The 21,812-nt window shown below is 38.9% G+C and overlaps 2 protein-coding genes and 1 pseudogene across 3 annotated transcripts; 1 reads left to right on the top strand and 2 right to left on the bottom strand.

Annotated features, from left to right (window-relative positions):
* Positions 1–388: 388 nt before the first annotated feature.
* LOC121949229 lies at positions 389–1,670 on the bottom strand (annotated as a pseudogene).
* A 4,384-nt stretch (positions 1,671–6,054) lies between these two features.
* LOC121952510 lies at positions 6,055–9,584 on the bottom strand. 2 transcript variants are annotated; one of them, XM_042499251.1, is made up of 6 exons: positions 9,479–9,584; positions 9,012–9,183; positions 8,761–8,917; positions 7,450–7,622; positions 6,981–7,209; positions 6,055–6,866 (listed from the first exon to the last, which is right to left on the bottom strand). In XM_042499251.1, exons 2-6 carry the CDS (start codon positions 9,165–9,167, stop codon positions 6,664–6,666), a joined length of 918 nt encoding a protein of 305 aa, XP_042355185.1. In that variant the 5' UTR covers positions 9,168–9,183; positions 9,479–9,584; the 3' UTR covers positions 6,055–6,663. The 2 variants fall into 2 exon arrangements, with proteins under 2 accessions (XP_042355185.1, XP_042355193.1); XM_042499259.1 differs by lacking the exon at positions 9,479–9,584 and having other exon boundaries at positions 9,012–9,319.
* A 348-nt stretch (positions 9,585–9,932) lies between these two features.
* On the top strand, positions 9,933–18,492 carry rrp9 (ribosomal RNA processing 9, U3 small nucleolar RNA binding protein). The gene is given in 16 exon segments (XM_042506438.1): positions 9,933–10,144; positions 11,883–11,977; positions 12,085–12,197; positions 12,286–12,353; positions 13,179–13,220; positions 13,337–13,463; positions 13,631–13,755; positions 13,847–13,939; positions 14,046–14,146; positions 14,239–14,373; positions 17,531–17,599; positions 17,742–17,796; positions 17,798–17,915; positions 18,172–18,242; positions 18,410–18,421; positions 18,424–18,492. Coding segments are annotated over 16 exon segments (1,377 nt in total). The 5' UTR covers positions 9,933–10,060.
* The last annotated feature ends 3,320 nt before the right edge of the window (positions 18,493–21,812 follow it).

Genomic DNA, 21,812 nt, shown 5'->3' with positions numbered 1-21,812 from the left:
GCGGCAATATAAATTGACGCCACCTTCCAAAGTATCATACCACCACAAAAGGTGTCTTTTTCTGTCTGTATCTGGCACCAAAATGAACAACAAAGTGATGGTATTTGATAAGTTGGGAATGAGAATGGGCTGCAAATAAGGTCACAATTTAAGAAACTATGTCCATTAGCATCAATCCAGTGTTGTTTCTGAGTGTAATCTTACATACAAGGAAAAGAGTATGTCAGATTTCATAAACACTTCATTTCTTAGTTCTATATCTTTACTTCTTCACCATTACTTTATGCGAACACAATTGACAGACAGTCATAAAGTACTGTAACTTTTTATCCTGTAGTCATAATAATCCTGCAGGCTGCTGAGGCTGTGGCACAGCAGTGAGGTATATCTAATTGAACTCCTCAGGGATCTGTCCTGGTATCCTGAAGCCAGTCTGCCCAGTTTGATCCAGAGTGCTTCTAGGACTGGATGTGGTAAAGCTTGCACGTGTCTCCACTGTGCAGCTGGTCCTGTGGAGGAACTGCAAGAAGTTCTCATGGCCTGAGCCCTCGTGGCTTGAGACAGCCAGGTCCACTGGCCGGGCTGAGTAGCAGCGTCGCAACTTACAGAGTTCCTCCCTGATCTGTCTGTTAAGAAGCCCATAAAAAAATGGGTTAATTGCAAAGGAGGCATATGCCAACCAGGTGACTGTTTCCTCCAGGTCATCAGAAATCTTAAGAGTTGGGTCTAGTGTCAGATGAAGATGAAAGGCAAAATAAGGCAGCCAGCAGATAAGAAACTGGCCAACAATAACCACCAGAGTGAGTGCAGCTTTACCTCCACCAAAAGGCCGGTCACGCATAATCCTGCGTGGAGCGTTGCGGGTTGTGATGATGGTAGTTTGGCTGTTTATTGAGTCAGAGCGATGCTTCACTTGACTATTTGTCCATAAGGGCAGAGGTCCGTGGTGGCGGGCAGCCACACGGGCCACCTTGTACACATTACAGTAAAACAGCAAAAATCACAACAGCAGGCAGGCAGAAACAGGTGATGCTAAAGAACACGGAAAAAGACTTGTCTGTGTTCGCTGTGGATCCAGTGCAGCGAGCAGTGTGCAGCACTGATGGAGCTCAGGCTTTCATAAGATGACCACCCAAACACGGTGGACAACCCCAGCACAGCAGAGGCCACCCACACCAGCACAATCACAGCTGCAGTCAGCTTCAGTGTCATCTTGACCTCATAGCGCATGGGATGGACGATGTAGTAGTAACGCTCCACACTGATGGCTGTGATGGTAAAGATAGAGGCAGCAATGAGGACTGCATTGAGGAAGACGTAAACCTGGCACTCCAGTACAGTGAACATGACACCAGCAAAGTACGGGGAGCTGGACACAATCCCGAGAGGCATCAGCAAGATGGCACACAGCAGGTCCACTGTACACAGGTGGCACACAAAGGCAAATTTCCTGAGATGAGGGGCTTTTATGACAACAACTAGACAGCAGTGTTGGCAAGAAGTGCCAGAACATTCAAGGTCACCATGAAAAATATCCCTGTCAGGTCCTTCAAGCGTGTCTGCGGGTTGGGAAGGGTGCCCAGCTGTCTGCTGGGAGCTGAGGGCATTGGTGCCCAAACGGTGGAGTTGTCATTGTACTCAGGGTTCAGAAATGAGCTGTTTTCCTCCATGATTCATAGTAAAGGCTTCAAAATAAAAGTACACATTTGTATTCCAGAATCCCCCATTGTTCAGTCATGAGGCCGAAAAATCGTACAGACATACTCGTCACTCCTGTGCCAGAGAAAATAAAAAAAAAAAAGTCCATTAAAACATTAACATTTATGGAGAATCATGTTCAGTTAATACTACAATCATTATTTAACCACTTTGGTGCAGCAGAGACAAGCTGTGAAAAAAAAAACAAAACACATTAATGTCTTTTAAGTTGCCGCCCAGTATCACGCCAAAAATACAGAGTTGTAAATTGACATTGTAACTTGTAAGTAAACAGATTAACACATCAGGCAGATACAGAGTTACATTAGCATTCATTTGGAGTTGTGTTTTCGTGTGTAGGTTCGATATTCACCCTCTTTTAGCCCCATTTCTGGTCTTCACAACTCTTGAGCAGCTGAAATAGCTGCATACTATGTTCCATCTAGTTGTTATCTTAGTCTGTTTGCTGTTTGGTGTTGGGCAGGTAGAGATTCTCAAGCTATTTATTGCTCTTCTGTAAAGTTGGGGGACTTGGATCATAAAAGAATAATCTTTTCTCTATAATTCTACAAATTCTATAATTTTGAGTTCAGGGTGCTTTTTTTCATTTTATTAAATAATTTAGACTTTTTTCATTTTTTAATATAATTTTGAGGCTTGGGTGTTTTTTTTCCATTTTTAATAATTTTGAGTTTTTGAGGTGGGCTGTTTTTTATTATATATATTTATTTATTATTGTTTTCAAGATTTTTCTGCTTTGGGTACTTTTACTTCTCATACTTTAAGTACATTTTCCTGATTGTATTTACTTACTTTTACTTCAGTACCATTTTCAATGCAGGGCTTGTACTTGAACTTGGATTAGTACTTTTACTCAAATAAAGGCTCTGACTACTTTGTCCACCACTGCTTAGACCTAACATGTTTGAAAATAGGGGTAAGTTTCCCTTTACTGAAGCCTCATTTTATTCATAATTTTTAATTCCACAGATAGCGTCTGATATCACATTTGTAAATATGAACATTCAGAGATCCGCACTCAGTCCTCATAACCTTCAAGAAGACATACATACCATAAATGTATTGAAAAGTAAATCAATAACTGTTTGTGAGAGTATTAAAGATGGGATGCTCTCTTTTTCTCTCTCTTTTAGTGATGGCGGGACATGATCAATAAGAATAATTCATGGAGGACACCCTGTCTCTCCTCAATCCGTCCCCATCCTTTTGAAATGAAAGATAATGAGTGTGCTTGTTTTAGCCCAGCTGCGGGGAACTGGCTGCATTGATTAGTATGAGTTCAGTGTCACCCTGCACCACACCATCAAAGAGGAAACCTCTTAACAAGACAGGTTTATCCCCGAATATTGTGTAGTTTCTAATGAAAAATAACCAGAAAGCATTGACTGAATACATATTGTGTTGGCTACATTTTCTCCTCTCCGTTTTGTGTTAAGGTGTCTCTCCACAAATGTATCTACCATCTTGTGCTGATAATTATAATCAGGTTTCAAATGTACGACTGTGGAGGATGCTGTGTCCTAAATACATGTGCTCATTGGCTGCCAGATCCACTGATGCTCTCCTCTGCTGTAATCTTCTCTGGTGGACCGCTATTGGCACGCCACATTTGCAGTGAGATTTATCCCCAGGAAGGACTAGTGCATGTACACTTTCATGCATATTATGTAAGGGTGTCCTCATTTTGTTTTAAACCATATCCCCTTTGCAGCACAACATATGCTACATCCTTTAAATCCATGTTTTACTCCTGAAGTGGATAATCATTTTTCACTTTATTTAATTCCCTAGAACCATTTGCAATTATTAATTCACCAAGCATGCAGAGAATTTTGCTTATGCTGCAGTTTCTGTTTCTACTTTTTCTACATTATAATGAGGATTAAGGGAATTATGCAGGTCTGTTAATCCCTCTCAAATCCGTGTTACAGAGTATTTTACCATGGAGAAACCCCATAATCCAACCCTTTGTTACGACCTCCTTAATCATGTTAATAACCGATTGTAATGCATTTAAGTCGATATATTCCAAGTTATTATCATTATTTTATACCAAAACAAAATAAATAATATTGAAAAATAAATATCTAAAGCATTTAAATGACTAAATGACTTATTGTGATGAAAAAATGTGTCAATAGATATAATTTAACTAAAGATATTGAAAAAGAAGATGGGAATTAGGGTTACTCTAGGATATAATTAAACATAGTTATGAATAATAGGCACAAAAATCATATTGAATGAATTTCAGCATTTTTCTATCACTGTTTTTTTAGCAAAGTGCTGATGTTAAGGTATTGTGATAGTTGATAATATTCCAGTCAAGACATAAAGTAAAACGACAATAATTAATGTTGGGCTTTTTAGATACAAAATGGGGTAATAATGTGAGGGTTGGCTGCAAATATTTGCACCGTCAGCCATGTGTGATGTTTGGATGAATCATTACAGCACTTCTTTGTTTGGTTTGTTATTTGTAATGCTAAAAGTTCATGTTCAAAACTTCCAGATCTGTTCTTACAAGTCTTAAGGCTTGTGTGTTGACCTAATAGATTAAACTTCTACGATTATTATTATTCATTCATATGACAATAAACCTAAACCAAAACTACAAATCAATTATTTGCAACACTCACCTTAAATTTTGTTTCACTCCATCAAACACATCCTTGTACTCAAACATTTTTTTTTTTTGGTAATTCTTGGTTCTTGTTTACTTTAATGTCAGTCTCAGACAAATTTAAGAGAAATGATGGGAGAACTATTAAGAAATGTTACTGAACAAAGCCTTACAGAAAACATGATTTGGAGTTAAACACTACAGAGCTTAGTGTATTTTTCTTTAATTACTGAATGTAATAATATATATTATCAGCATTTATATTCCTTTATATGAACCACACTGAACTTAATCTTACTTGCTTACACAAAAACTTACCAAGCAACTCTTACATTTTGAAACATGGCTGCAGCTCCTCCAAAAAGTTTTCTCTGAGTTTCGTAAAGTTGAGTACTTCCAAATCACGGTAATGACTCGTCTTTGAATCCTTTAAAATTATCAAACTCAGGTGCTGTCTTCAGGTGTGTAACAGTCCTAGTTTGTGAAAAAAAAGGTAATTTCCCAAGAAGCAGACTACAAGCCTTTGCTTAAAGGACCCTAGGGAGAGCTGATGCTGACAGAGAGAGGTGATGTGATGAGCGTCCACTGAGACAGCACAGCTGGCTGAGTGAAAGGAGGGGGAGGAGCCAGCAATTGCTGATTGTTCAAAAAAACACATCTTTCAAGACCAGATTACTCTATCAAACCGCCACCCACTGACATTAACCATGTCCCACACACACACTCTTTCATCAGTCAGTATGTGGCACTGACTGTCACACACTGTCCACTATGCCTCTGTCTTTACAGATGTTCCTCTATTCTCCTCCACACACACACACACACTGGTTGCATTTGTTGAGTCAATCTGCACACAGCATTTTCTTTTTTAAATGGAGCTAATCTTAACTAAGTAACAGAAACCTTTGATTTTCTGACAGTTCACTCTTTTTGAGAGCTGATCATAACTTGCAGAAGAGCATAAAACGGGGCTCAGCGCTGACATCTTTTGGCTGCTAGGAAAACAAAATTCCCATGAGAGCATACTGTATTTTACCATGCTAATGTAACAAAAGGACTCAAGTAATAATCATCATCATCATAATTTTACAGCAACTTTCACTTAAATACAATTCACAAAGTGCTTTACAAAACAAGGCCTTAAAACATATAATCATAAAAAATAAAGGCAATACAACAATATAAACAAAAGCCACAAAATAAATAAATTCTAAGAAAAAATAATTTAAAAAAGACTAAATACAGGCAACTGAAGACCCAAAAAGAAATGTACCAGAAAAAAAGTTCATCTTGGATCGGGAAAAAAGTCATTCTGAAACAATGAGTCCTCTGTTGCTTTTTAACAGTGTTTAACAACACTGCAGACTGCAAGAAAGTTCCATACTGTTGTAGCCAATACTTGAAATGCACAAACACATTTTTATTCTCGATCTAAAGAGCGGGACAGACAGTAAGCTCTGGTCAGAAGATCTAAGAGACCATCTGGCAATATAGGGATGAGGAAGTGTCACAGATGTACTTGAGTGCCTGACCATAAAGGGACATGTACTTGACAACAAGTACCTTAAAATGAATGAACCTGAAGGGAAGGAGATGTAAAGAAGGTAAAATGGGTGTGATGTGTGTGGGATTGGTTTAACATAATCTGTGTTTAGCTGTAAGAGGTTGTTAAACATTTAATCCTTGAAGGAAAACAGAATAACAGAAGGATATTGCTTCTAAAGGTTTATTGGCCTTTACATAGTGAAGCACAACAAACAGATGAGTGATGTGATAGCTGCTGTGGATGCAAGATTATCACTTACAGCATATTTTGCAACTGCAAAATAACTACTCTAGAACACAGTATCACTCGGTGTAGTGCACAGTTTTGTCATAAACAACAGGGTACTAATGGCACCTACTATCTGAGACATTAAATGTCCTACTTTCGAACACACAAAGGCCATCTGCTTGAAAAGTAGAAACGTTTGACAAAGACCAGCTTCACTGACGTGTTATTTAGACACAGCCACACTACCTCAAATTAAATAAGAACACGTGATTGTTTTTACCACTGATGATTACACACGTCACATTTTATAGTGCTGTTTAACATATTGGTTCAGTCACCAGATTTAACTTTGACCACATGTTGGACAACCACAGTTGTAAAAATAATAATAATAATAATAATTCTTCAGTGTTTAAAAAAATACTAACTTCAAGAACTAGATTATAATAATTAATAAACTACAGGTGGATTGAAAAAGGCAACCTGTCACAAATTTCTATCAGACATGAAAAACTGGTGATGAGCAGATGAAGGTGGACTCAGAGGGTTATAACTGAGAGTCATTTCTCATTGCTTCGTTTTCAGGCAGGAGTGGAGTTTCTTGGCAAAAGCTTTGATCAATGATCGCCTTGTTTTCAGTTTTAGTTAAACCTAGTCTCTTCTTTAATAGTTTGTCCTCGTTATTCAACTTTGTGCGGATTGCTGTTTTTATTTGGCTGCTATCGATGCCAAACTTGGCTGCAACGTGATCTGGAAGAAAACACATAATAAAAAGTTTGCAATATCCATTTTTGCATTATAAAATTCAAGAAGAAGGTCGGTGTGCTTGAAAGATTCAGTGATATTACACTTTTTCTGTCTTACCAATTATACTTCTTAAGATATCAGGTGGGAGTTGAGGCTTCTGGCTTTCTTCTCCAGTAAAGGTGCTTCTCCGGCCCTGCAGAGAGTGTGTGGCCAATGTTTGCCTGTCAAAAAGTATCATCAGCAGTGCTGACGTGTACTTCTTGTAGTCTGCGATCTCTGCGATGCGCTCGTAAAGATTTTTTGGTACTCGAAGATTCTCAGAGAGATACAGGAAGCTGTGATCATCCTAAGGTCCAAAAAAAAGGAAAAGCTAGTTATACACATATTAAGATACTTTAATGGCTATATTTGACTCCACCACTTTGTAAAATTGTCTAAATGAACTTAAAAACTATCAAAATCTTGAAACAGGAGAAGTGACATGGGATTAGAGCTCCAACGATAACAGAATTTAGGTGAACTAAGCCATCCCCCCAACATTTTGTAAAGATTGTGTTATTTGAGGACATGGAGTATGAGCACTGACTTGTGGGATATTATGAACCTCTCTCATCTCTGCTTCAGGCTCAGCCAGGAAAGAGACAGTTTCATCTTGAGAGTTTTGCAAAGGTGCCACCTCGCCTCCCTGGAGAACGTGATCCAAAGTGACTCGCAGCTCATGTGCTGTGTGCCTCATCTGCATCATGAGAGTGTTCATCTCTGTAAAAAAAAGGGTCAAAGTTCTTTAGAAATGCTGAAACAGAGCAAGTTTATATATAGATTAATTAAAATTATTAAATGGCAGTTTACAGCACATGCTCAGGGACAATTAGTTAGGATTTTAGCAAACCCCATAACATTTGACATGCTAACAGCCAAACTCATAAGAGTCCAATACAAATCGGAATAAATTCACATTTTACTTTTAATTTTTTAAGTGCTTAAATATATTTTTATCTCTCAAATTGTGGTTTTCTACTTTGGATGTACACGATAAGCAGACAAGTCAACTAAACTTTGCTACAATTTTTAATCTTATATATATAATTTTTTTTCTGTTTTTTGATTAAACTTGATTAAACATCAGAGAAATTAATTGTTAGGAAAATCCTTGTTTTCTAGGGCTGCATGAAAACAATCATTTTGCAGTTATTTTGACACATACTGCATTTGTAATATGAGTCACAACTGTATGGTAAATTTACATTTTGGCATTATTTTTTATTGAAAAAGAAAATATAAAAATGATGACGTGTTTTTGTTTTTCTGGTGTCTGTACCAAACAAGCAGAAGCAGGAATGTCCTTGACAGAAAAGTTAAAATGACACACAGGTAAATACTAATTCATTTCTCATCAATTACTTTACTTAACATTCGAAATATGGCATGGCATGCTTGAAATATGGTGTGGTGTGCTTACCTGTAGACAGATGTGTAACCTCTGCATTATAAGCTGAAATGTACTGTACTGACTTAAAGACTCTGTAGGTTACAAGAGTGATTAATTGTGAATATTTCACCGGATTTGTAACAATTAAATTAAAAATATTGTTTCAACACCCCATTATTTAGATCCAAAAATAACAAACCATTTCATGTATTTATTTTTAGTTTTTACTGGAGCTCAGTTGCAAATTATTCAAAAATTATGGACATGCATTACCTGCAATGTATTATTATTTGTCTGAATTGTTTTGCTTTAAAAATGATCAGAGTCAACCTTAAAAAGCCCTACATGTGTGTAATATGGGCCCTGGTTACCAATAGAGTGTACCATATGAAGTAAATTGACTATGTGTTTTTGACTGGTATTTTATTAGCATAATAGTTAATAAATTAGTCATCTTTTTCCACCCACCTTTCAGCTCCCTCAGCTCTCTCTCAGCCAAAATTCTACATCTGCGTTCATATTTGAGTTGTGCCTGCAGTTGCTCTATTTTCATGAGGAGACTGATGGTGTCTGTTCTGATGCCTGGGCTTGTAATATTTTCTTCATCAAACTCAATGGTTTCTTGCTGCCAGAAGAGAAAAAAAAACAATTCCCATGAGCAGTGTGTTAAACAACTGTTGTTTTTATGCACAATTAAACAGCAAATAGCATCATGTTACCTCATTGTTGAGAAAAGGTGAGTAGCTGGACTCATCAGCCAACCTGTACTTATCCTCCACTGGATCGCAGCCAAAATCCTGTGCATCAGAGCCGATTTTTATCATCTTGGCTGCTGGTAGTGTTTGAGTCGCTCCTGCTTCTCTCTTGGGTGGCATGGAGGTAAAAAAGAGTCTGAGGAGAGTTGAGATTTGACCAGTTGACACGTTAGAAATAGCTTTTCTGCACGAGACTGACTGAAACTTTGAGTCAAACTTTTTCTAAACGCTGTTTGTGTGTTTTACTAGTCATTCGAGGCACAAATGTAAAGTTAGTTCATGTCGCATCCCCCTCCCCCTGCCTCCTCAACCCCTCCTACTAGCTTCCAGGTTGCCTCAAGCTGGAGCCACTGAGTCATACAAACTATCTTTCAATACATAATCAAACAAATGTCATATATGTCATGTTAGACGGTTCAGAGGAGGCTCACCTTGCAGTTCAAGCTCTACTTCACGGGTGAACTGTGACCAACACTCACTGAGGACAGACAGCGCAGTAAATGCAAATACTGCGTAGTAGAGGAAGTAGTAGTACTACTGCAGTAGTACAGTACATAGATCCTGCTACAATTATGGCTAATTTTAATCAGCCGCGCGAAACGTCCCCGGTTAAATATGTGTGAAATACTGCCCCTATGTTTATCTTTTACTGTGCATGGTACACGTGTGTATAAGAGCACTGTGTTGCGAAATTTATATTTTTACAATTATGTGCGGAACAAAGGTGCGAAAACTTATTCCCCGAGGGAAGTATTTTACCCCAGTACAGTTTCCTGCGCCTCTAAAATCTGGATTTGACCAATAGAATTCCAGAGTTGTAACAATAGGCGGGGCGTTTAGGAGACACTGTAAAAATCAGCCAATCTGCGCACGTCTTCGGACATGACGTCAGCTTCCTAGTTTGGTTGCACTGAACCCATGTGGGTCCAGTGTTGACTTGCTGCGTTAGAAAGTTGAGTTATATCTCTCTATAGTTATCGTTTGCGTTTAAACGCTGCTTGTCGCGTTTAACCATGGCTTCATCTTTTTTCATAAAGACAAAAGAAAACCCCAAATTAGCCAAAAAGGCGAAAAATACGGCGGCGCTAAAACGAAAGGTAAGTGAGCTGGACTGTTAGCAAGTAAGCTAACACGTATAACGTTAGCTGACCAGCAAATAGACACATGTGACTGATGTTAGTGTTAAACACCTGGGTCCCGAAAGTCAGGAAATTCCCTGAAAGATTATATATGATATGAAAAAAATGTTTGTCAGGACTGGAAAGGTTTGAAATGAACAAACTGTTTTGGAAAAGTTTAGAGTACATAATATTTTGGCTGTGGTTCAACCCTTTGAAACCTCAGCAACTTAGTGTGATTTCTTTCAAAACATAGGAAAAAGGCAATGAGCAACCTGTCCAGGAAAAAAGCTGGGGATAATAGGTTTATAATTTTTAGTATTATTGCATATTGAAGATTAAGAAACAAAATTACATATATTTTTTTTTTTATTTTTTTTATTTTAAGTACCCTTTCCTAATGTCTATGTTCCTTATATTAAGCAGTTTTTTCTGTCTTTGTGTGTGTGTGTGTGTGTGTGTGTGTGTGTGTGTGTGTGTAAAAACCACGGTTTAGACCTATATGAAAAGTTACCCTAGATTACTTCTTTTGTGATTTAACTTTGGTAAATATGAGATTAGTTGTAATTAGTTTCAATGAGATGGGACAGGAGATAAGTATTGGAGACAATAATTGAAATGTATTTAATACTTGGTGAAGAAGCCTTTGTTTGCTATGCCAGCTTCTAAGTTTCTTGGGCATGTTGCTGCTGATGGCATCATACAATCCCTGCAGTGCATTTTTTGAATTTTCATCGGAGGGTTGTGTCCTGTCAGCTCTGAACAAGGTCCGCCCACCCAGTGCAATAGCTTGATCCGGGTTATTAGGAGTTAACCATGTCTTTGTGAAGATGTGCACAGAGCTGTCTCTGATTCCCTGTTGCTGAGTGAGCCTCAATAGCATCTCATCCTTTTTGATCATTGTCCTGCTGGAAAGTCCACCTGCATCTCATTCTTGCTGTCCTGGTGGATTGCACCAGACTCTTCTCAAGAAATTTCTTTCTACATTCATCTTCCCTTTGATAATCTAGATTCTGCTGGTACCATGAGAAGAGAAACAGCCCCAAACCATGATCCTTCCACCTTCAAACTACCATGTAGTTATGGTGTTTGTAAGGTCATATGCAGAGCCATTTCTCCTTCAAACATGCTTCATCATATTGTTGCCCAAAAGCTTATTTTGAGTTTGTTACACAACATAATGAGAATGGTGTAGATAATGGGAGAACATAGTGTGGTGTTCATATTTGGAGGAGAAATGACTCGTCATGTGACCATAGCTACAGTGTACTGTGAGGGTGAAAGCATCATGGTGTGGGGCTGTTTCTCTTCTCGTGGTACCAGCATGATCCAAATTATCAAAAGAAAGATGAATTGTGTCATGTACTGGAAAATTCTTGGGAACAATCCGTTGCTATCCACCAGGACGGTTAGGATTAGATGCAGGTGGACCTTCCAGCAGGATAACAATCAAACATATACTGCATAGGAGACTTTCAGTTAGTTATTAAAAAGATAACAAAGATGTTGCATTGTCCCAGTCAATCACCAGACTTAAATCTAATAGAACATTTGCAGAAGCAGCTTGAGATCAAGATTCATGAAAAAAAATGTTGAATGTTGTTATTGTCTCCTTCACTGTCATCTTCTGTTCTAACACCTTTTACACGATTTCAGTCGCCATGTCGACTTCATTGTATGCTATTACAAACCCTCCATTTTCTTTCTCCTGCTGCAGGGTGATGGGGACTCGGGCGGAAAGAACAAACCACGAGGCAAGAAACCCAACTCCAAACACAACGAAGAGATCTCCAGCGACTCTGAGACAGAGAGGTTAATTTCTGATGTGCTCAGTCGGGCTCATGCATTGATGACCACTTTATAGTCCTTTAAAGCACATAATTTACCCAGCAGTTGTGATTTTGTGTCTTGTTGCTCAGCCCTGTAGTTTCCAGGAAAAGACAGTCCAATGAGGAAATTGATTATGAGGAAACACCACAGGAAAAGAAGCTTAGATTAGCCAAACTGTACCTCCAACAGCTAAAGGAAGAAGGTAAGCATATTATATCCATACAGCATAAATGTGTATAACATAAAAGTATGTGACTGTGTGTATTTATTATGTAATCTGATCTCATCAGAGGAAGAGAAGGCAGAAGAAGACTCCTTTGAGACCGATTTGATTGCTGGGAGACTTCAAGAAGAAGTGGTAAGAGCGATAATCAAGCACACAAGACAAGAGTGTTTTGGGGTTTTTTTTTCTCCCTGTGGACACAGAAATGACCCCGTCACTTTTTATAATCCAGTTTCAGAGAACCACCAGCCCTGAACTTTTACAGTTTAGTTAAGTTTAGTTTAGTTTAGTGACGGTGTAGTATCAATTTGATGATTGGATGACTGTAAGCACTATAATCTTACTGAACACCTACTATAATCCAGATGAGTGCACCTCACAGCAGAAACAAATCGCAATATCCTCGACTGATTCAGATTCATTTAATAGTATTTGCAACAATATGTTAAGTGTCTTTCATTATATTCACTCATATGTTAAGTGGCTGCTTGTAGACTGTCTTTCTCTATGTGCGATGGAGATTGTTTGAGCTAAATGCAGCCGGAGAAAACAATCTGCAGACACTTGTTATGGCTGATTAAAGTACTGCTGCTTGTGATGGGAGAACCTCTCTGAAGCACTGAATCACAGTGAAACCAATGTGTTTGACATTGTCTGCTCTTTCGAAGCATCAGAGACTGTTTATTCTGCCATACAGTATTAGGTGTTTTTTGGGCTCTGACATTATTTTGTTAATCCTCACTCCCCTTGTAAAGTGCATAGCAAACAACACCCAGCAAAGCAGAATATTCTGTCTGACTTTAAAACGAGTTTTGCAGATCTAAGATCAAGTCAGAAACATACTCAGATTGTGCAGTGTTTGCCCAGCTTTAAACCAAGTCTTTATTTTTGTTTAATCTGTTAGATCATATGCACAGGTCTATGTTATTAATCTTGCTATGTATGTGATTTTCCCCTCAGCTTGAACAGAAAGGAAAGCTTCAGCGGCTGATTGCCAAAGATGTAAGCATGGGAATGTACATCCCTTCAATATCCCCAACATTTCCAGTATTCTTAGGGAAAAAATATTTGTTTATAACCAGACTGACTCTTATTTAAATTTTATTCTGTCTTTTTAGCTCTTGCCACCGGATTCTTCAGAGATCAGGATGTTGAGAGGACACAAACTTCCAATTACCTGTCTGGTCATCAGCTCTGATGAGAAGTACATCTTTTCTGCTGCCAAAGACTGCTCCATCATTAAATGTTAGTGTACATTCAAATCCTGAAAATCCTTTGTTTTGTTTTCAGAAAAGTATACATGAAAAATGAGGTAGGGGATAAACTAATTAAAAAATGGAAGTTGAGTTGTTGCTGAAGCTAGCAAAGGTCTGATTTGGGAGTTTCCACTCAGCTTTTTCTTAAATCTTCAGGGGATGTTGAGAGTGGGAAGAAAGTGCACATGATACCTGGTGGAAGGAAAGGTACAGAGGATCGGCATGTTGGACATACAGCCCATATCTTGTGTATGGCCATATCGTCAGATGGAAAATACTTGGTAAGTCTCTCAGTGTATCCTGCTTCTGACCGTAGTTTGCCAAAATGCAGCTTATATTTGTAACAGAAGCCTGATTCTTGATATCTTTTAGGCCACTGGAGACATGAACAAACTGATCATGATCTGGGATGCAGAAACATGTAAACATCTATATAAATTCACAGGACACAAAGGCCCCGTGTCGGTACGTTCTCCATATTTATCTTTCATTTTTTTATCTTGGCAGTTGTGCAGATACTCCAGCTCTGAGGTCCTCCCGTGAGTGCTATTAAATGCATTTTCTTTCTCAGGGTCTCTCATTCAGGAAGGGAACTCATGATCTGTACAGTGCCTCTCACGATCGCTCAGTAAAGGTGTGGAATGTGGATGAGAATGCATACGTGGAAACTCTGTAAGTAACTAATCAAAAAATCATTGATCTCCCAGCCAAAGACCTGTTAGTCTTGAAAGTTTGATTTTAACTGTGATTGTGACCTTCTTTAGCTTTGGGCATCAGGACGCCATCACGGGTTTGGACAGCCTGAGCCGCGAGCGCTGTGTGACTGCAGGAGGAAGGGACCGGTCTGTGAGGGTGTGGAAGATAGCTGAAGAATCTCAGCTGGTGTTCCACGGTCACGAGTGAGTCTGTCTGTTTCCTCTGCTGTTTTTTGGTTTTTTTTGTATTGCCTTTTCTCCTTTGAATTCAGATTTGTTCTGCCATCAGATCCATATGCTGCACACTTATTTACAAAGAGACACATTTTAAAACTTTTTAAGTCTCTTAAAACTGAGCAATTTGGTAAGATGTCCTTCAAATTGCCAGAAATTGGATAAAGTAACAGGATTACCTGAAAATTACTTTTAGAATAAAAAGAAAGAGATGGAGGGAGAAATCATTAGAAGGTGATAATTATTTTAAATAAATAGGGAAAATGTCCAGAGAACTCTGTTTATAATTTTTAGTCATAATATTATATATTTTTGTTTTGTTACCTTTTTTTAATCTGTATTCTTTTTTTTAAACCAAATTTCAGGTCGCTTTTTTGTAATGTATGCATTCTTTATTTGTTTTTGAAAGAAATAAAGCAGTTTGCTCGAGGTTTCAACGGGTTAAAACAATCAAAATGTTGTGAGGTGACAAAAAAATAAGAAACTTTCAGACCAGTGCAACTATATATATATATTATATATATATATATATTATATAATATATACGTGTTGTATTGTGGTGTGTGTGTGTGTGTGTGTGTGTGTGTGTCAGTATATATATTATATCAATCAATCCATCCCATCCATCCATCCATTTTCTTCCACTTATCTGGAGTCGGGTCGTGGGGGCAGCAGCCTGAGCAGGGAATCCCAGACTTCCCTCTCCCCGCCACTTCGTCCAGCTGTTCCTGGGGGATCCCGAGGTGTTCCCAGCTAAGAGACATAGCCCATAGACATAGCCCAGCCACCCTACAGAGGAAGCTCATTTTCGGTGCCGCTTGTACCTGCGATCTTGCTCTTTCAGTCACTACCCAAAGCTCATGACCATAGGTGAGGGTAGGAACGAAGATCGACCGGTAAATTGAGAGCTTTGCCTTTCGGCTCAGCTCCCTCTTCACCTCAACAGATCGGTGCAGAGTTCGTCTGTAAGAGTCCGTCTGTCTGCTGCCTCCAGAGTCCCACAGGCCAAGAAGGCCCAATAGGACTCCTCCTTCAGCTTGAGGGCATCTCTCACCAGCTGGTGCCCACCAAGGGTTTGGGTTTTGCCGCCACAGCACACCGGTCGGCCCGCCTCAGCAACGGAGGCACAGAACACGGCCCACTTGGACTCAATGTCCCCTGCCTCCCCCGGGACATGGTCGAAGCTCTCCCGGAGGTGGAAATTGAAGCTCCTTTCTGACGAGAGACTGCTAGAGGTTCCCAGCAGACCCTCACAATGCATTTGGGTCTGCCAGTCTGACTGGCATCCTCCCCCACCATCGGAGCCAACTCACCACCAGGTGGTGATCGGTTGACAGCTCTGTCCCTCTCTCCACCCGAGTTTGACAAGGCCCAAGACATTTTAGCGGCCGCAAGTCAGACGATACGACTAAAAAAGTCGATCATCGAACTGCGGCCTAGTGTGTCCCGATTCCAAATTCGCATATGGACACCCTTATGCTTGAACATGGTGTCTCGTCATGGACAATCTGTGGCGAGCACAGAAGTCCAATAACAAAACACCACTCAGGTTCAGATCGGGGGGGGCCATTCCTCCCGATCACGCCTCTCCAGGTCTCACTGTCGTTGTTGCCAACATGAGCGTTGAAGTCCCCCAGCATAACGAGGGAGTCCCCAGAAGGAGCACACTCCAGCATCCCCTCTAAGGACTCCAAAAAGGGTGGATACTCTGAGCTGCCATTTGGACCATAGGCACAAACATCAGTCAGGATCCGTCCCCCACCCGAAGGCGGAGGGAGGCTACCCTCTCATTCACCGGGGTAAACTCTAACGTATAGGCACCAAGCTGGGGGGCAATAAGTTTTGCCGCCCCTGCCTGGCGCTTCTCACCAGTGGCAACTCCAGAGTGGAAGAGAGTCCAACCCCTCTCGAGAAGACTAGTTCTGGAGCCCATGCTATGTGTCAAGGTGAGGCCGACTATATCTGGTCGGAACTTCTCAACCTCGTGCACCAGCTCAGGCTCCTTCCCCCACCAGAGAGGTGACATTCCACTTCCCTAGAGCTAGCTTCTGCAGCCGAGGATCGGGCCATCAAGGTCCCTGCCTTTGGCTGCCGCCCAACATCACACAGCACCACGGGAAGGTCCCACGTGTGCGCCTCCCCATTCGAGCCATCGAGCCCCACCCCCCCCAGGCCTGGCTCCAGGGGGGGCCCCGGTGACCCGTGTCCGGGCGAGGGAAACTTCAAACAAATTTTTTTTGTATATATCATAAGGGGTCCGCTTTGTCTGGTCCCTCCCCATAGGACCTGTTTGCCATGGGGGACCCTACCAGGGGCATAAAGCCCCCGACAACTGAGCTCCCAGGATCACTGGGACACGCAAACCCCTCCACCATGATAAGGTGGTAGCTCATATTATTATTTATATGCTTTAAGTCTGTATATTGACTATAGAACATTTTCTTGGGCTTAGTGAAATTCTGATCAACATTTTTAACTATTTTTGGACAATTTTTAGACCAATCAACTTTAATCCATTAATTAAGAAAATTTTCAACAACAGCCTTATTCGCAGTGTCCATTTGACTTTTAGTGGTCACTAATGTAGTTATTAGTCATCCTTTGGTTCCAGTGTTATAACTTGACAGTGGCGCAGTCACCCTCTTGAAGAGAAACCTGCTGGAAAAATATCTAATAAACAAATTCCTCAAGAGCAAATAGTTCCTGAAGTCTTTTAGGACCCTTTTTTGACAAGTACTGTTTCATGTCACGCTCTGCCAGATGAATCATTCAGCTTGGTGATTTGGGAGGATTTAAAGACCTGGACCCAAGCACGGCAGAATATATAGTAAAGTTAAGGTTCTCAGAATGTGAAGAAAGGGAAATTTAATGTGTTTTGAGGTTATGTTGTGGGATCCTATTTTGCATTCTTGGACATTCTTTTTTTATGTCCAGTGGTTTTTTCAACAATCCTACAAATTCTAGGTTAACAGAATAGTTTTATTTGATTCTCCTTAAATGCCCCAGCAGAAATGGATTTTTACACAAGTAAAATTTAATGTGTATTCCGTTTTTGGGAACTATATGCCATACAGCTCTGTGAGCAGACAGAAAATCTAACTTAATCAATGCATTTGTCTTCCTACAGGGGTTCAATCGATTGTATCCAAGCTTATACTAAATGAGGAACACATTTTAACATCTTAGCTGATGATGGGTGAGACAGTTGCAGGCTTTTACATGAATATTTTCTGTTTTACTGTTTACCTAATTTTTTCTGACAATGCAACAGATTCATTCATGTTTTTCAACATCCTTAATTGTCTCTTGGCCCCTCTCAATTTTCTGAATGACCTCAGCTCTGTGTCTCTGTGGAGGTCAACAAAGAAGAAGCCTCTCAGCACAGTGAAGCAGGGCTCACGGTTGCAGTCATGGTGACGCAGGGCTGGAGCAGCCCCTCATTGGGACATTGGTTGCAGCGCTTCAGAACTCAGATTTTGTCGCCTCAGGTGCCTCTGGCTGTGATACTCCTTACCAGCTTTTTATTTTATCAACATGCATTTATAATTTTTGTGTGCAAAACTTTAAAAAAAACCTTTCATGTTTTCGTGTTTGAATGCAAATTAAATCAATGTGGTTTTTAATTTTTTGGGACATGGTCCTGATTAAATTCTTGCATACTCATGAATTGAACAGTTGATTTTTTCATGTTTAGCTTAAATGTACTGTTCACACAGTCTTTGCATGTGTAATAAAGTTATAACGGTTATTCTGCACAGGAAATTTTAACTGTGGTGCAGCTGTGGACGTGTGGTCCAAATTTTACCGTGGGCTGGAGCTCTCTCTTCAGTGTACCAGTGGTTTGGAGGCTCTTTTACTTCCTCCTCTTGTTTGAATGTGGTCACAGTTTACATTTTTTTGACATGTTTTGTACTAGCCGCATGTACGGCTCATTATTTAACATTTAAATTATAGTGCCTCTCAATGTGTCTGACTGTGTCATCTTTCTTCTATGCATCTCTCCCAGTCTGGTTTTGTCAAAACAGTTTGAAGTTTTCGAGCTCCGGTCAGTTCTTGGTGGCAGGAGTTGGACAGGAGCCAGGTAACTGAACTAATGATCATGTTTCCATACATGCCAAACTGTCTGTATTTTTGCAAGTCCTACCAACTTGTGGCAGTGCGAGGTTCAGGCACAGCGGATGATGTGGTCCAATAGACCTGTCAGTGTTACATCCATGTCTCATAGCCTTGTCACATGGTTTCGGCAGGTCTTAGATGTTTTTAAGGGAATTTAAATCATTAATCGAATAATAAGTTGCCATGATTAGTATTAAAATGTCTTTAAAATATTTCAGACATGAAAAATTGATTTTTTTGAATACTTTTTTCCATCTGATGTTTGCATTGTGAAATCTCAAAATAATGGCGTTTTGAAAGAAATTTACTTAGTGGCTCTCGCACTGAAGTCAGGCCAGGGTTGACTTTTTTGGTGCCATACTTTTTGAAATACAGTGTATTTTTTTTACATGGTATTTTGCCAAAACAATATACTTTATTTAGTATGCCATTTTTCCAAAATGCTCTACTGGATTTTTGTTAATACTATTTTGGATGACATGGATACTTTTTGACTTTTTAATGCTATTTTGAAGAACATATGTCAGAATTATTTTTTTTCTACTTTTTTTTGGATGACATACTATGTCAGTTTTTTCAACAATGCCAAATTTTTCTATTTTGGACGACTTCTTTAGTATGACATTTTATGCTATTTTGGAAGACATACCAAGTAGTGACATTTTTTCAGCAGTTTTTGGATGACGCTCAATAGTATGACTTCTTGATGTTTATATTGGATGACATACTATAGCAACACTTGCAAAAAAGCTCATTTTTAACATGGTTTTTTAAATGTTAAAATGCCATTTGTACATGACTAAATTCATGGCAAATCATTTCTTTTGAAGGCATATTTTCTTAATGTAAGTTTAATTTTAATAAGCATTTTTTTGAAAATGTCATTTTTTACATTTTTTTGTGTACTTAGATTTATATTTTTTGGTAGCTCTTTTTTCATAATAGAATTATTTTTTTTTTCAGGAGTTATTCATGACTGCTATTTTTTTTAAATGCTTTAAAAATCTCACTTACCCCTGGAGTTTGTACCATGGTTGAAAAAACGTCCAAATGATCATTAATTTACACATTTTGAAACTATTGACTGAAATGACAACAAATGTCAAAAACAGCTTAAAACCGCATAAAAAAATAGCATGTTAGATACGTTAGTATGAAAACAGCATGATATACTATGTTGAAAAATTGACCGTAAATATCATACTATAGTTGGTGAAAAATGTCAAAATATGACATTTTTCAAAAAAACAGCTGATTTTTTGACATTTTGCCATATAAAAAGCATGTCGAGACATGCCAAGTCAAATGTCACACAAATCCAAAAACATCATGTCTATGATGCATTTTTCCGAAAAAACTGAAAATGCTATATTATAGTATGGGTGATTCAAAAGACAGTAATTTGGAATGAAAGTAGCATGTCATGGTATGCAATGTGGATAAAATGGCCAAAAACATTTTAATATAGCGTGAATAAAACGCCATTGTAGTACACCCAGGGGTATGTTTCCATCATTTCAGAAACAGTGTACTATTTTGGCAATTTTTATATTACTTTTAAGTGGCATGCTTACTATTTGACTTTGTTTAAATTTTTTGATTAGTTTTTGCACCAAATTTCATTTTTTGACCATTTTTGAGGATCATACAAGCCTTTTTCTCCCTTTTTTGTCCTTTTTTTGAACATGCCAAAATTATGTGTTTTGGCTCTTTTTTTGCATCTTCTTGCTACATGTTTTTGAAATGCTATTTTTCTTCTTCTGCATTTGGGCTCGATGGTGGAATACTTTTTGGGATGGCAATTTTTTGATCATTTTTGCCATACTATAGCCTTGCATTTTTGTTCATTTTTCAACCTCCAAATCCAGAGCCACAAACCAAGCTCGGTGATTTATGGACTTTAAGTGCTATTATTTGTAAATGCTAAAGGTTTTGGAGGCTCTTTTGTAAGATGTTTTTATTTTTAAAACTTTTGAGAAAAAAAATTTTTTGACATTTTTGCCATAAAACCACCTTGCATTTTGATCATGTTTTTCAACATGTGAAATCTCTGTGATTTTATTTTTTTTTTTGAATTGCTTAACAGCTTTTGAGAAGGCTATTTGAAGTAAATTTTAATGTGGTTGGGCAGTGTTTTTGGGCCAAAAGTGAGAAAAGGCTGTATTTGGCATTTTAAAAGCTTTAGCCTGACCTAGACTCATTTCTTCATTTTTTCAATGCCAAAACTTGTATTTTTTTTGGGGCCTGAGCAATTTCTATGCATGGCGCAGGAGGATTTAGCTATTTAAGTAGTTTTAATGTGGAGGTAACAGGCAGTTTTTGCCTGAGGTTGTTGGTACAAAAAATTATCTTGAACAGGTGACATTTGACTTTCATGGCTGCATAAAATGAAATATCAGCTAATATATGCTGTCTGCTCTGTTCTGATATATGGCGTGTCAACGAATGATTTGATTTTCAATGTGTTTTTTCACACAATTGGAACATCCTGCACTGAATACTGAATTTTCCCTGCCAAGAAGCCTTGCATTTGATTTTCGGCTTGACTCATGCTGTGCAATCAGTTGAGTTTTGGCCCAAATTGTCAATGCTATGCTGAGCTAAAGGGAAACGTCAAAAATGGTTTTAAAGTGTCCAGAGGTTTTCAGTTTTTAAATGTCAGTCGCTTAGTGTGTTGAGGTTGCCATGGTTGCAAGTCTTTTCTGGGACAGGTGACATTGGACTTTTGTGGCATAAATTAAATTAGCAGCTGATATGTCTGCTCTGCTGAATAAATCATTGGTTGATGTAACGTGCAACGAAGACTTAAAACATGTGGGTTTGAACCTTGTCTTCTTGTCTCCTGAATTTTCATATACTGAATACTGAATTTTCCCTGCCAAGAACTTGGTTGATTAACGGCCTGCACTCATGCATATCAGATGAGCTTTTTGACAGATGTCACCTGCTTTTTCTAATAAGTGCAGCTAAATAGAATCGATTAAATGCAATAATCTTTGGAAGGTAGCTCAGTGGACAAAGATGAGGATTGAGTGTGAGAGGTTGGTTTTTGAGTAGAATTAGGAAACATTTTTTGACATTTTTGCCATAAAGCCAGCAGAAAATTTGTAGATTTCAACATGCAGTTTAGCATGATAAAGTTGAGTGGATGTCGTGTTTTTGCCAATTTCTGAGGCATGGTCCTGAAACAGGTTTTAAAGCAGTACTGCAATGTGGAAATTTCAGCAGTTTTTGGGACAGAAGACTTTTGATCAGTTTTGCCATACTTCAACCTTGACGGCATTTTTTCAATT

The sequence above is a fragment of the Plectropomus leopardus genome, chromosome 2, assembly GCF_008729295.1.
Source record: "Plectropomus leopardus isolate mb chromosome 2, YSFRI_Pleo_2.0, whole genome shotgun sequence".
In the NCBI taxonomy this organism is placed as follows: Eukaryota; Metazoa; Chordata; class Actinopteri; order Perciformes; family Serranidae; genus Plectropomus; species Plectropomus leopardus.
The sequence above is the reverse complement of the archived record's forward strand: the minus strand, read 5'-3'. Positions and strand labels throughout refer to the sequence as shown.

Bases quoted from the DNA above. Each gene is read 5' to 3' on its own strand.
- LOC121952510 (XM_042499251.1), bottom strand. From the start codon at position 9,167: ATGCCACCCAAGAGAGAAGCAGGAGCGACTCAAACACTACCAGCAGCC. The intron at 8,918-9,011 runs GTAACATGATGC...CTCTTCTGGCAG, and splicing joins CACCTTTTCTCAACAATGAG to CAAGAAACCATTGAGTTTGA. The intron at 6,867-6,980 runs GTAAGACAGAAA...GTTTTCTTCCAG, and splicing joins TATCTTAAGAAGTATAATTG to ATCACGTTGCAGCCAAGTTT.